This window comes from Raphanus sativus, chromosome 4 (genome assembly GCF_000801105.2).
Source record: "Raphanus sativus cultivar WK10039 chromosome 4, ASM80110v3, whole genome shotgun sequence".
Lineage (NCBI taxonomy): Eukaryota > Viridiplantae > Streptophyta > Magnoliopsida > Brassicales > Brassicaceae > Raphanus > Raphanus sativus.
The window spans coordinates 7,550,330-7,563,777 of record NC_079514.1 but is presented as its reverse complement, the minus strand read 5'-3'; the positions used below and the strand labels follow the sequence as shown (position 1 = coordinate 7,563,777).

Below are 13,448 nucleotides of genomic sequence, written 5' to 3'. Positions count from 1 at the left end.
AACAGTATCCCTATAATAAAATAGTTCTGAAATTTTGCATTGTCGCTTTTGTTTTTCTTTTAGCTTCAACATTTAAGTTCAAGCTGGTTTTTTCTTAAATATATATCCTATCTAGTACATTTATTTATCTCGGTCACATTATGTTACAAACTCAAGCTTTTAATTACTACTAACTAGTAACCAATGTAATATTCATCATAACGTAGTTGATTTTTTTTTTGTTATTAAGATTACGCTAGTAAATGCAGTAGGTAATGGCGGTACTGCCCATCGAAGTACCATTTGTAGTTTAGTTTATTTGTATCATTTGCATGTTCCAAGAAAAATGGCAAGACCTTTTCCTTTGGAACACACGGAACTTGGAAAGACTAGTAATGGAAACGGTCCAAAATATCCTAGAAAATGGCCAGCCAATTCCTAGAATGTCAATATTCCTTAAAAACAGGGAGGAGGACAGGACAACAAATCAAACAAAAAACAAAGTCAAAGTCAAGTCAAACAAACGAAGGTCAGAGTGGTAATAACATTCAATATTCAAGGCTAATAAAAAATCCAAATTACGTGACAGCCGCCATCATGATGTTTTATTTAAATACCCATACATACTCTCTTTTAGCATCTATTGTCTTCTCTCCAATACAAACTCGCTCATGCAGACACTTACGCCTAACACCGACTTATTCCATGCAAAACGAAGACATTTCACATGCAGTACTCAAACCTCGACCTTCATCCCGACAAAGCCACTTTCTGTTTTTCCGTCGACAAAAACAAACCGAGAGCATCTCAGAAACCTTGAGAATGTTCTCAAGACCTCGTCAAACTCTACAGATAACTTTGACAACAAGGTATCTTCTCGTCAACAGAAGACGTTACTTGAAGGTTTGAACTTGGCGAGACTCTGGCCTCAGATGAAAGCCGCCGTCGACGAAATGTCCCCAAAGAATCTAAAGCGGCTTCAAAGGCTTCTCTCGAAATCATCCGAGCGTTCGCCGAAGAACAAACTCGGGTCTAAATGGCGGGAGCTACACGGGTCGAACAACTGGGCCGGGTTGCTGGATCCTCTAGACGAGAATCTCCGGCGAGAGCTCGTCCGTTACGGAGAGTTTGTACAGGCGGCTTATCACGCGTTTCACTCGGACCCGGAAGGTTCGCCGAGAGGCGTGGCGTTACAGGATGGGTCGTACAAAGTGACGAAAAGTCTTTACGCCACGTCATCTGTTAGTCTGCCTAAGTGGATTGATGACGTGGCACCTGATCTGAGGTGGATGACAAAACAGACGAGCTGGGTTGGGTACGTGGCGGTCTGCGATGATCTGAGAGAGATCCGACGGATGGGGAGGAGGGAGATCGTCATCGCGCTCCGCGGAACCGCCACGTTGCTCGAATGGTCGGAGAATTTCAGACCGAATCTCGTTTCGATGCCCGAGCCCAGACCCGATCCATCCGACCCGACCCGGCCCAAGGTGGAGTGCGGATTCAACAGCCTCTACACAACGGGTAGCCAACACGCGCGTAGCCTCGCCGACTCTTTAGTCGCAGAGGTCAGCAGACTCGTCGAGCTGTACGCTGGAGAGGAGCTTAGCATAAGCGTCACCGGACACAGCCTCGGCGCCGCCATAGCTCTCCTAGCCGCCGACGATATCGCCGAGCGTGTTCAGCACGCGCCACCGGTGTCTGTGTTTTCATTCGGCGGACCTCGCGTCGGAAACAGGGAGTTCGCCGATCGGCTGGAAACGAAAGGAGTGAAAGTCCTCCGCGTCGTGACCAGCCAGGACGTGGTGACAAAAGTTCCCGGAATATTCGCCGATAATGATAATAAGAACAAGCAGGGGCAGAACCGTAATAACGGTGGTATAAGGGAGATGGTGGAGAGGAACAATCCATGGGCTTACTCTCACGTTGGAGCTGAGCTGCGCTTGGACATGAAAATGTCTCCGTACTTGAAACCTAACGCTGACGTGGCGTGCTGTCACGACCTGGAGGCGTACTTGCACTTAGTCGATGGGTTTCTAGCTTCGAACTGTCCGTTTCGGACAAACGCGAAACGGAGTTTAAGGAAGCTGTTGGATGAACAACGGTCCAACGTCAAGGTTTTGTATACAGGAAAGTCTTTGAGACTCAATCGTGGTACTGTTCTTGATTACGGAGATGTTTTGCCAAGTCCGTCGTCATGAGCTCTGAATTTTTCTTTAATACTTTCAAAACATTGTTTTATTCTTATGATATTTTATTGATTTATTTTATTATTTGGGTGGTGAAAAAACCCTTGTGTTTTATTTATATGTTATGATATATCTGTTGCAATTGGCCAGTTACTCAAATCCAAATGTTTTTGTGGTACTATGTGCCGATGATAAAATTGTGCAGTGGAGACTTTTGTGGTTTGTATAAACGGTAATCTATCTATCTATATTATTAAAAGAGAAGTACCCATATAAATTGCTTCTAAGTTTTCAAAGTTATTTACATTACTATGCCACTGAGAATTAAATAAGCTACCTATTTTAATGCTTGTCTTTTTCAGTTGATTTAATGTGATGTCCTAATATAAATTAAGTTACTTATTTTAATGTTTGTCTTTTTCAGTTGAGTTAATGTGTTGTCCAAATATAAAATTTAACTTTCCTTCTCTGTTAAATCAATTTCGAAATTATTTATAATTTTATTAATTGCTTTATTTTCAGTTTAATAAATACATTTCCTAATTCTAAATTTACCACATTTAATAATAATAAAAATCGCATGTGGCATGGTAGGAAAATTATTGTGCCATCACTATCTTTTAATATTCGAACTAAACCAATTTTATGTTAAGTTTAAGTTTTTGGCATACATTATTCAAATTTATTTTTTATTTACTTTATATTTTAAGAATTTTATTTTTTTAAAAAACAATTTAAATGTGTTATCATATAAATATTAGATTTGTTTAGGTGATCTCCAGTGTCGGTGATACATTTTACGCTAAACGGAAAATTATTAAATTACTTAATTTAGTACTATTACATTTACAAATATAACATTTAGTACACACAAATTAAAATTTAAAATTAAATACCGAGTGAGATTATTTTCTTAACAAATTTATATTAATAGAAATTCCAAATATTTGGAATTTGAAAGCATTATGATCCACACATATACTATTTTAATTATGATAATTGAATTTATATTAGAATATTTTACTAAAATTTAAAATTTTAATTTTAATTTTTTATAACTGCAAAAAATTAGTTTTAATCTAAATTTATGATCAAGTATTATAAATATATCATTTAATACAAACAAAAAAGTAAAAACATAAAATAAATACCCGTGCGGTCGCACGGATCAAGATCTAGTTTACTTTTAAATTTAAAGCATTTACTCCCTCCGTTTCTCAATAAGTGTCATTGTAGAGAAAATTTTTCGTTGCAAAATAAGTGTCGTTTTAGTATTTCAATGCAAAATTTATTAATTTTATTCTGTATTTATTTTTTCTATTGGTTGAGATGTATGGGTAATGATGTTTTTGTATGGAAAATATGCAAAATTTAATGATTTCTTAATCTGTGTGTACAACTCAAACGACTTATTCAGAAACAGAGGGAGTATAATACTAGATACTCTAACATGAACATCTCAATCATATTTATAATTTATTAATGTTTTTTTGACAACATAATTTATCAATGTTAAATCTTATGAACTAAGTTTGAATATTTTTTTGATTTTTCTTCATATTTTAAATATTTTATTGGTGAAATGAGATGAAATAACATGATTTTGTGTGAGTGAGTGAATGTAAAAAAATATTATGCAATACAGACGAGAAATAAAATAAAATAATCCTAGCATTAATTCTTTTTTTTTTGTTAGCAATCCTAGCATTAATCTAGCTTTTTAAAATGTTACAAAACTAAGTGTACAGTACAGTACACATGTCATTTCCTAATACATATAAAAATAGAAAGATTTACACATTCTCTTCTTCATTGCTAGTTGTGTATGTTTTGGTGTAATAAAACAGTGCACTCTTTTTTGGTCTACCACTTCCACTTGATCTTTTTATTCATTGTCTTCTTATTTCCAACATGTTTCGGACAGACAAGACCTGTCTTCTTATTTGCGAAACATGTTTCAGACAGACAAGACCTTTCTCATGTTATCTGTTGTCTGAACCAAACCTTGTCCGAGATTTTTGTGTTTTGTAATAACCGCTACAAGTGTCTTTCTTTTATATGACCCCGGATAAAAAGTGAGTCACTTCCCACATAAAGATGATTCCTGCTCTCGTATGGATTCTCTGAGTTGCTAAAAGTTTTATGCTTACATTCTTTTCCACAGGCCTTATACAAGACGTTCTCTAGAAGCATAATATCTACTTCGTTTGAAGCTTAAGCACAGGATCCTATGCGCCTTTCGGAATCATGACTGAAGTAAAGCGACCCGGTTCTTCTACAATGCTCCTTGATTCCTTCATGATTCTCTTCAGAAACAAACACATGTTATTCCCAATCTTGCATCTCTCTTAACTATCTCCTCCTTTCGCCCTAAAAACCATGTCTTCCGTTTACAAGCCCTGGCCAACGTTGTGCACACAAGGTTCGAAGCTAGACAGCTCTGGAAAGATGGTGTCTCTGTTTCACACCTCGAATCTCGGTATTTTGTCCCATCCTTCATCCTCTCTTGTATCACCTCTAGAACCGTCATCACATCAACTTCCTTCCCACACCACCAGGGCCTAAGCCCATCTCGGAATTCATCTTTTGCTACAGTGAAGTTCTCGTGGATGCAGAGCAACAGCAACTTCCATTGTTGTCTATGGTGCTCTTCCTCTACTCACCAATTCCCATATTTCTATCAGCTCTCTTGGGATACACAGCCACATTAGGTTACCTCATTTAAGGTTCTCAGTAATCCAGATGTTACTGATGAAGAGGGTCTTGCTATTTAAAACTAGTTCCAACACTTTTTGTTGTTAACTTGTGAGAAAGAAAGATATATTATATTTACGTCTTTAAACAGAGTGCTTCTGCCTTCTGCAGAAGAAGATACTATAAAGTATAAACGTTCTCAGGCGAAGTAGTTCTCGAAAAGTACTCCCATCACCTGCAGGAGAAAATGCCTTGTGTGAAAAAACTATAAAATCAGCTTTGACATTATCACTATCGTCATTGTAGAACCCAAGTTAATCGTAAATAGAACAAAACAGAGTTGTAAGATGGTCCAGTTACCTTAAAAATTTGATAAGCTTTGGAGACGAAGACTGATCCAGAAAGGGTGTATCTGTGTCTTGTTGTTCTGTTATCATGGGATCAAAATACAAAGCTTTTCCGCTGAAACATGGTTCAGAAAGAGAAAGGGAAAGACGCAAAATACAAGGCTCTGGACTTGGAGTCGTAAAAGGCTTCTCAATGTTCTCCTTCAACTGCATGTGAAAAATAGTTCGTGTAGAAAAAACTATGAAATCGTCTTCTATAAGTAACTAACTATGAAGAAACAAGTTGATCCCACAACAGAAGAAAACAGAGTTCAAGATGTGCCAATTACCTTAACAACTTTATAAGCTGTGGGGACCAAGGATCAGAATGGTGTCTATGTGTCCTGTTGCTCCTTTATCATGGGATCAAAATACAACGGTGCTCCATCGCCATGCAAGTTGGTCGAAGAAATATGAGTGGAAGCTTCACCCTGCCCTTAGGAAAGCTCGGTTAGCTAAATAACGAGAGAGACGATGAAAGTTTGTTACATTGATGATAAAATGATTTTGTTACAATGCACAAGTCTCTATATAGACTTGAGTTAACTGGAATGAGCTAACAAACTATACATTGAACCAAACGTAAACCATTACTCTAATAAGCTCCAAATTCGGATTTGTGAAAATAGCATACGCGTGTGTTTCCGTCACGTGGGAATATTTCCGATGTTATCTGCATAAAAAAAAAGATCAAAGTATCTTTTCAAGTTCTGTGGTCTATTCTCCAGCTGATCCTAGAAAATAAATAAGTTTTAGATTAATGGCAAAGCTGTACCCGCAATCGCTTCCTGCTTCTCCCATTCTCCATGTCACTTTCTGCGCACTGTTGTTTGTACTGAGTTTCCGAGCTTGTACAACTACCGTCCTTAGATGGAGATACATTTAAGAGCCGTACTCCGCATCCTTTTATCCTATGCTGTGACTTAGACTCAAAATCGAATAACATGTCGTTGTAGTCCGGTTCAGATGGATGACAACTGCCTTCTTTTGGAAGACATAACTCCAAGTGGAACACAACTAGATGAGCCACGTTACACGAGTCAACGTCAATGCAAACATCATTGCTATATATTTTGCCTCTAAAGTACCACCATACCCCAATACATGCATAACGATTCCTGGGGTAGCCAGTTGGAGGTTCAAGCAAGATGCAAGCCTTGAATTGCAACACTTGTAGAGAAAGAGAGCTCTCATGTAAAGGTATTGTTAGCGAAGTTCCGCAAGCTTGATGACTGAAATACGGATGAACTTCCCTACCTGGTAAGACTGCATGCTTGAAACCTGACTGTAGGATGAGTTTCCGTGCATCTTGGTCCAGATTGAAGCAATTTTGGAATTTCAGGGAGCTCATTGGATTGAAAAACGACTGAGATACACTCTGGAGAGATGCGCGATACTTTGCACTTATTGTTGAGTGTCCAAGATGAAAGGTAGCCTCCTCAGTCATGCTTGTCACCACACTTGCATCATCACTAAAAGTTCTGACCCCTTCACAATCTGAAAAGTCTATATCCAGAAGACGTTTCAATTTAAAACTGTTTGACGAGACTTTCTTCAACTTCTTGCAACCTCTCATTGTTAGTCTACTGAGTCCGGATATATTCTCAATCCAAGAAGGAACTTCTTCAATTGCAGTGTAATCTAGATGGAGATATACAATACTCGTTGAAATCTGAGGGAAACTTCTCAACCGTGAGCATCAACTGAGATTGAAGTACTGATTAAGAGATACCAAGTTAACATCATGTGGAAGAACTTCGAGCCCTGTGCATCCTTCCATCTTCAAATCCACCAGTTTCTTGAGATTCCGAATTGAAGATGGAAGCATCACCAAACTTTTGCAATCGGTGAGATCCAAAAACTCGAGATTGGTGGCTGTTGAAAGATCTGGAATTTCTTTTAGGCTTTGACAACCAGATAAATCCATCGTCCTCAGACTTCCAAGCGACTGAAACAGATAGAAAAATGTACATACAGTTGTTAATCCACTTATCAGTTTAGGTGTTGACTGATCATTCATGTGAAACTGCTGCATTTGCATTTGCTATTAAATTTAGTTTATAATCAATTCTTTGTGAATATACCAAAAGAATTCACATTACTAGATCTCAAATCCCAATTTGAGCAGGAGGTTTACTTTGAGGGCTAATGATAAATATACTCAAACCAAGTTTGCAGGCCTAGCAGATCATATATCAAGCAAAAGAAAGGTCAAAAAAATATTCTAGAACATCATAAATTAATTTGAGGACGTTACCTGGATTCTTTCCCAAAGCTTCTCAAACTTGCTACCTGGCACAGAGAATTTAACGAGAGATTCTGCGCAGAAGCTAGAAGGTAAATATTTCATCGAGCAATTACTCCAAACGAGTTCGGTGAGCCCACGGATATTCCCAATAAAGAAACAATCTTTGTCTTCTTCTATCGCAGTTCCGTTAAGATAGAGCTCTGATACGTTCCTTGAAATCCGAGGGAAACATTTTAAATTTGAGCATCCTATGAGATCGAGGTACTTCAAAGATTCCAAGTTGACGTCAGTTGGAAGAACTTTTAGCTTTGTGCATCCTTGCATTTCCAACCGCGTCAGTTTATTGAGATTCCGAATTGAAGAAGGCAGTACCACTAAACTTTTGCAATCGTTGAGTTCCAAATGATCAAGAGTGGTGGCCTCTGAAAGATCTGGAAAAAAATTCAGGTCTTCACATCCTGACAGATCCAGCCTCACCAGATTTCCAAGTGACTGAAACAAAAAAAAATTACAAAGAACCACGCATGGATTGATTTTAAAAAGTGAAGAAAAATAAACTGCACTCAAATAAGGAGTTTTTTGCATTAGTAACATCAGCACTCATGCAAATGCAGCGGATGGACGTAAACGTCCCCAACGTATAAATAATAAACCTGTAATATATTTTCATTGTCTGAGATCTAAGGGTGTGAAGTCATTTTTGATCCCTAAACAATTATTGGACAATAACCTGCATTTTTAGTGTCACATTCTCGTTATTTATCCTCAAACTAAGCTATAGTTTTAGTTTCCTAATCTTAACTTGTTTCCCTTTGTCAAATCACTCTAGTTGAATCATCTTTACATTATTTTCAAAATTGTATCCATGCATTGTTAATTATTTCAGTTTTAAGCTATAGCTAGAAAAGTCAAAAAGGTCAAAATGAGCAAACCCTTACCAGTCATCAAGACGAAGAAGGTCACTTAGGCACAGTTGTTAAAGAACATTAACAGTGAAGTTTATGAGAATATTACCTGTACTCCATCCCATAACTTCTCAAGCTTACTACCTCTCATTGTGAGATAGACGAGATTTTCTGAGCGAAAATCCAAAGGCATACATCTCATTGAGCAACCATTCCAGTCGAGTTTAGTAAGCCCATATATATTCTCAAGGTAGGAAGACTCTTTTTCATCTATTGATGTTCCATCTAAAATGAGCCCTGAAATGTTCTTTGAAATTCGAGGAAAACGTCTTAACCTTGAGCATCCACCGAGATTGAGGTAATCAAGACATCCCAAGTTGATGTCAGTAGGAAGAGCCTCGACCTTTCTGCATCCCTCCATTGATACCTTCCTCAGTTTATTGAGATACCGAATGGAGGAAGGAAGTGTGACCAAAGAGGTGCATCCCCAGAGATTCAATTTTTCGAGATTGATGGCATTTGATAGATTAGGAATTTCTTTCAAGTTTGTGGATCCATCCAATCTTATCTTCTTCAGACTTCCAAGTGGCTGCAACAACAATGGCGAAAAGATAGTACATACATTCAAATTAAAACTCTTTGAACCTTATGCTTCATCGACATTCATTAACTAAACAAGAAGAAAGCATTCTCTAGAACCAAGTCGAGCCATAAAAAAGTAAGAGATAAAACATAAAGTAGCACCTGGACTCCTTCCCACAGCTTCTCAAGCTGACTATTCTCCATTGTGAGTTTAACCAGAATTTCTGCCCTAAAGTTGAAATGCATAAACGTCAATGGATACTCATCCCAATATAGCAATCTGAGTTTACGGGGCAAATAAATGTAGCCCCGAGGTAAACACAATCTGCCTTCACCACTCTCCCGTGACCACTCCTTGTAAACTTTTAGAAATGTGAGATTACGCATTCCTTTGAACGATTCTTCATTTACAAACAACGCCTCCTCGAGCTCTGATGTGTCGAAATACATTCCTAACACATTCTCTGTGCCCTGAAAACAAAATTTTTCACAAATGGAAATTAGTCTTCTAACAATCAGAATAATCTATGAGATGATAAGACTCCAACATGAAAGACACACTTACGAGATTTTCGGTAAGTACTTCACATATATCCTTAGAATCCACCAAGAAACGCCGTTTTCCGGGATTGTAAATGGACTCTGCACGAACAATTTCTTTACCCAACTTCTGAAGCAGACTGTGCATGTCTACAGTTCTACGTGATGGTGTTATACGTATAAGGGACTTATCGGCTAGAATTCTGAGCCCCGTGCCAACACTATCTCCGAGCAAGTTCTTAATATAGTCGATCTTCTGACCATTGAGTAAACATGCAATGTAAAGGAAAACTTCTTGATCTTTGCTCTCTAGCTTATCGAAGCTGATTCTTAACGTTTTCTCAATTTTCCCATCGAGACTATCTCGGAACCTCGGTAACAACTCCATCCACTCCTCCTTGTCCTTTCCTCTTAAAGAAGAACCCAAGACGTTGAGACCTAAAGGTAGTCTACCGGCAAGGTTTGCAACTTCAACAGCTAGTTTCATGAAACCATCAGGTGGAAAATTTTGCGCAAAACTACATCGACAAAACATCTGTAGAGCCAGATTTTCAGATGGGAAATCAACCTCATAGACAAGGTCAATCTTATGAGACCTGAGAAGTTGTTTATCTTTAGTTATCACAACAATTCTGCTCCCAAGCCCAAACCATCCAGTTTGTCCCACCAAGGTCTTTAAAAGCTCTACATCATCCACATCGTCAAGAACGATAAGAACTTTCTTGTGCTTCAGCCTTTGTTCCACCGCACCTAAATGGAAAAGCTTTACCTCCTTTTGACAGAGGATTTCTGACAGAAACTGTTCTTCCCAACGCAACTTCATGCCATAGTCGTCTTGGATGGTTCTCTTATAAGATACGAAAGCTTTATAATGGAAGTGGCTAGAGAGCTGGCTGAAAAGAGCTCTTGCTATGGTACTCTTACCAATCCCTGAAGGCCCCACAATCCCTACCATTCTCACATTCTCAGATTCCAAGCACAACGTTGAATTCATTGCTTCTAAATGAGCTTCAATACCAACAAAATCACCAAAATCATTTGATGGCGTAATGAGAAGCTTATTGGAAACATCGTTGGCGATTCTTTCAATCATGTTTGATTCATCACTCCTAATATCAACAAGGAACACTCCCCAATCAGAGTTTAAGAAACGAAACACTAATTGCTAAACAAAATTGAATCTAGGAATAAACAATCATACCAGTTCCGAGAATCCTCCCCAGCCATGTTTGCGACCTCTGATAGAGCTTGGATCCACCATTGTTTATCATCATCCGTTCTGCCCTTGCAGGTAATCAGAAAGGCCTCGCCGAACTCTCCAGTCTGTTTTCTAACATGAGAAGGATCAAGGCCGTAGAAAACCGGAATCACCATTTGATTCAACTCCTTAAAGGACTTGTAGATCTCCACCAACTCATTCAAGCACCAGCTGGAAGAAGCATAGTTTTTAGAGAAGACGACGATTGAGATCCTCGATTCTCTAATCGCCGACAAAAGCTCAGGGCCGATTGGGCGGCTTCTCTCGATCCCATGATCTATGAATGTGTTGATTGATTTGCGGTGGAGCTCCTTGAGAAGATGGCTGAGGAATGATTTGCGGACATCTTCACCGCTGAAGCTCGGGAATACATCGTATCTCCAGCTGCAAGAAGAAGAAGAAGAAGAAGAAGTCATAGAGAAAAGATACCAAAATTCAGATACTTATGGGACATCACACTCTGAACATTTGAGGTAAATCAGTAATATAGAGATGCAAAGGGAGTGTGGGAAGTTTCGCAAAAGTAATTTAAAGAAGACCTACTGTCCAGGATGTTTCCACTTTCCACCAACCATCATCACCCATACAAAAACATATTAATATTTTATAGAAATAACTCTTGCAGTCATCAACTATCTATAGATAGATATACCATGTTTTGAGAGTGCGTTTGCAGAGAAAGAACGCAAAACGAATGCAGGGGATAAATAAGAATATAACATATCAAACTTTCTCTTCCTCTAGACTTGAAACGTCGCTGACAAATTTCCCTAGGCCTATGAATAGAGCATGTGTATAGCTATAGTATCCCACACAAATGCAGCAATTGATGGATATAAGAGTTTATAGAATGGTGATACGATTAGTACCTTAGCGAAAGAGGGTGCATCAGTTTGCTATGCTGTTTCCAGAGGATTTGCACTGATTCTGATTTTCTGTACCAAATATCTCTTCCCATCAGCTGTTGTAGCGGAAGGCTTCAACGGCAGCTCTCTGACAGGAGTGGTGAAGATTGCTACAACTCAGGGCAAGCTTATCTTCAGTATCCTCCACAATGTACACTGATCTTAACTCGTTTTCTGATGAGCGGGATCCGACTGCACACTGGGAGTTTGTATCTCCTCCTTAGCTGACAAATCCTTCGCGTCTTTCCCCTAATCAATCTTAGGCTATCAACAAACTGAAAATCTCCAACCTCTATAACAGAAAAAAAATCAATCACACGATGAATCAATCCCCATTTTTTTTGAAACTAAATTACACAGTGAGAACACTCCATTTCTAATCAAAGGATTACTTACAGAGCCTTCATCGTTTGGGCTTCTTCTTGGCAGTGGCAAAGAGCTGTGTTGCTCCTATTGTTCCTCATTATCTGAGTATTAATTCTCAAAGTTGACCCAAAGCCGAGACGATAATTCACTAGATAGCGACTATGATGAAACTTAACTCTAATACGCTTATGCTTTGGAGATATTTAATCGGTGATTGAGATTATCGTCGGCGTCTAACTCGGTGAGTCAAAGAGCTATAAGCTCTCCTCCGCCGAGTTGACTCGGTTCCGAGTCTTCCGACATTGGCAAATGCTGTGAATCTGGGGAGAGAGAGGGCTAGGGGTTGGTTGAGAGAATTTGGGATTTGGGGGAAATGGAGAACGGGAGTGATGATGGCACGTGCGGTTCGTGTGACGTTTGTTTTGCGTGTTTTGTTAAAAAATATTCCCCCGCTTATATTTTTGCCTGGTGGATTACGGCCTCATGCCGTTGCAGGCCCAATAACAAGTGAGCCCATACAACTTTGTTTTATAGGCGCCATTGTTTGTGTTGAGAGAGAGACATACAGTCAATTCAACTGTCTTAACGGTTACAATTGACGAGTAGATTGAAAATGTACAAGCTCCTTCTCCTTGTGGCTTTGTAAGTAAAATCGTTTTACATAAATGTGAAACTAGTGCATTAAGGATTGAATGCTAGTGATCAATACATATATATTTTTAATCAGTTTGAAAACCGAACAATACTACATGTTAACCACTTGAAATTAAGTTTTGGGTACCGAATCGAATTGTCTCGCTATACACTGGTCCCTTCTTTTATCTGCGTCTTGTGATGGCATATATAATACCATAATGCAAAAAGATAGATAAATATTGAGCGAGGGCCAAAGAGTACTGTAAGAGCCAAAGGAACCATGGGTGCTGACATGATACTGGCCGTGGAGCTTATTAGGCTGTCAGACCAAATACAACACAAATGGTCCGTCTTTGTTATTTTCTTTTGTAATGTAGCATTATCGTCTTTTGCATCTTTTTCTATCGAATTGTTTTATTTTGATGATATTACAGGATATATCTTGACTTGGTTATAAAAGTCTTGCAGAAAAAATGAACAAACATCGTTCTAGCATATGAACGTCAAACAATCACCATTAATGCCCGCTCTAATAATGTTGACGGTCCCTTAAAACCAACCCGTGAATTGGGTTGATGGTTCCACTATAAATAAGATAATTTATACAAAGAATAAAAATAAAAGATATCATTATAGAACCCTATTTTCATCTCTATTGATTATTCTATCTGTACCTACAAAGAGATTTCACTTTGGAATTTTCCTCTTTATTTTTCATATTTGTGGATGAAAATAAATCAGCATCTCATACATATCCTGGATA

General features: G+C 38.5%; 2 protein-coding genes and 1 pseudogene across 2 annotated transcripts; 2 read left to right on the top strand and 1 right to left on the bottom strand.

Moving 5' to 3' along the window:
* Positions 1–632: 632 nt before the first annotated feature.
* On the top strand, positions 633–2,390 carry LOC108852926 (phospholipase A1-Ibeta2, chloroplastic-like). Its single transcript, XM_018626399.2, has one exon. It carries the CDS (start codon positions 651–653, stop codon positions 2,175–2,177), a length of 1,527 nt encoding a protein of 508 aa, XP_018481901.1. The 5' UTR covers positions 633–650; the 3' UTR covers positions 2,178–2,390.
* A 2,022-nt stretch (positions 2,391–4,412) lies between these two features.
* On the top strand, positions 4,413–4,890 carry LOC108852932 (uncharacterized; annotated as a pseudogene).
* An 825-nt stretch (positions 4,891–5,715) lies between these two features.
* On the bottom strand, positions 5,716–12,466 carry LOC108852924 (disease resistance protein RPP4-like). Its single transcript, XM_057010006.1, is given in 9 exon segments — positions 5,716–5,918; positions 6,021–7,193; positions 7,503–7,985; positions 8,508–8,987; positions 9,143–9,451; positions 9,546–10,629; positions 10,722–11,162; positions 11,648–11,932; positions 12,080–12,466. Coding segments are annotated over 8 exon segments (4,137 nt in total). The 5' UTR covers positions 11,737–11,932; positions 12,080–12,466; the 3' UTR covers positions 5,716–5,840.
* Between the last annotated feature and the right edge of the window lie 982 nt (positions 12,467–13,448).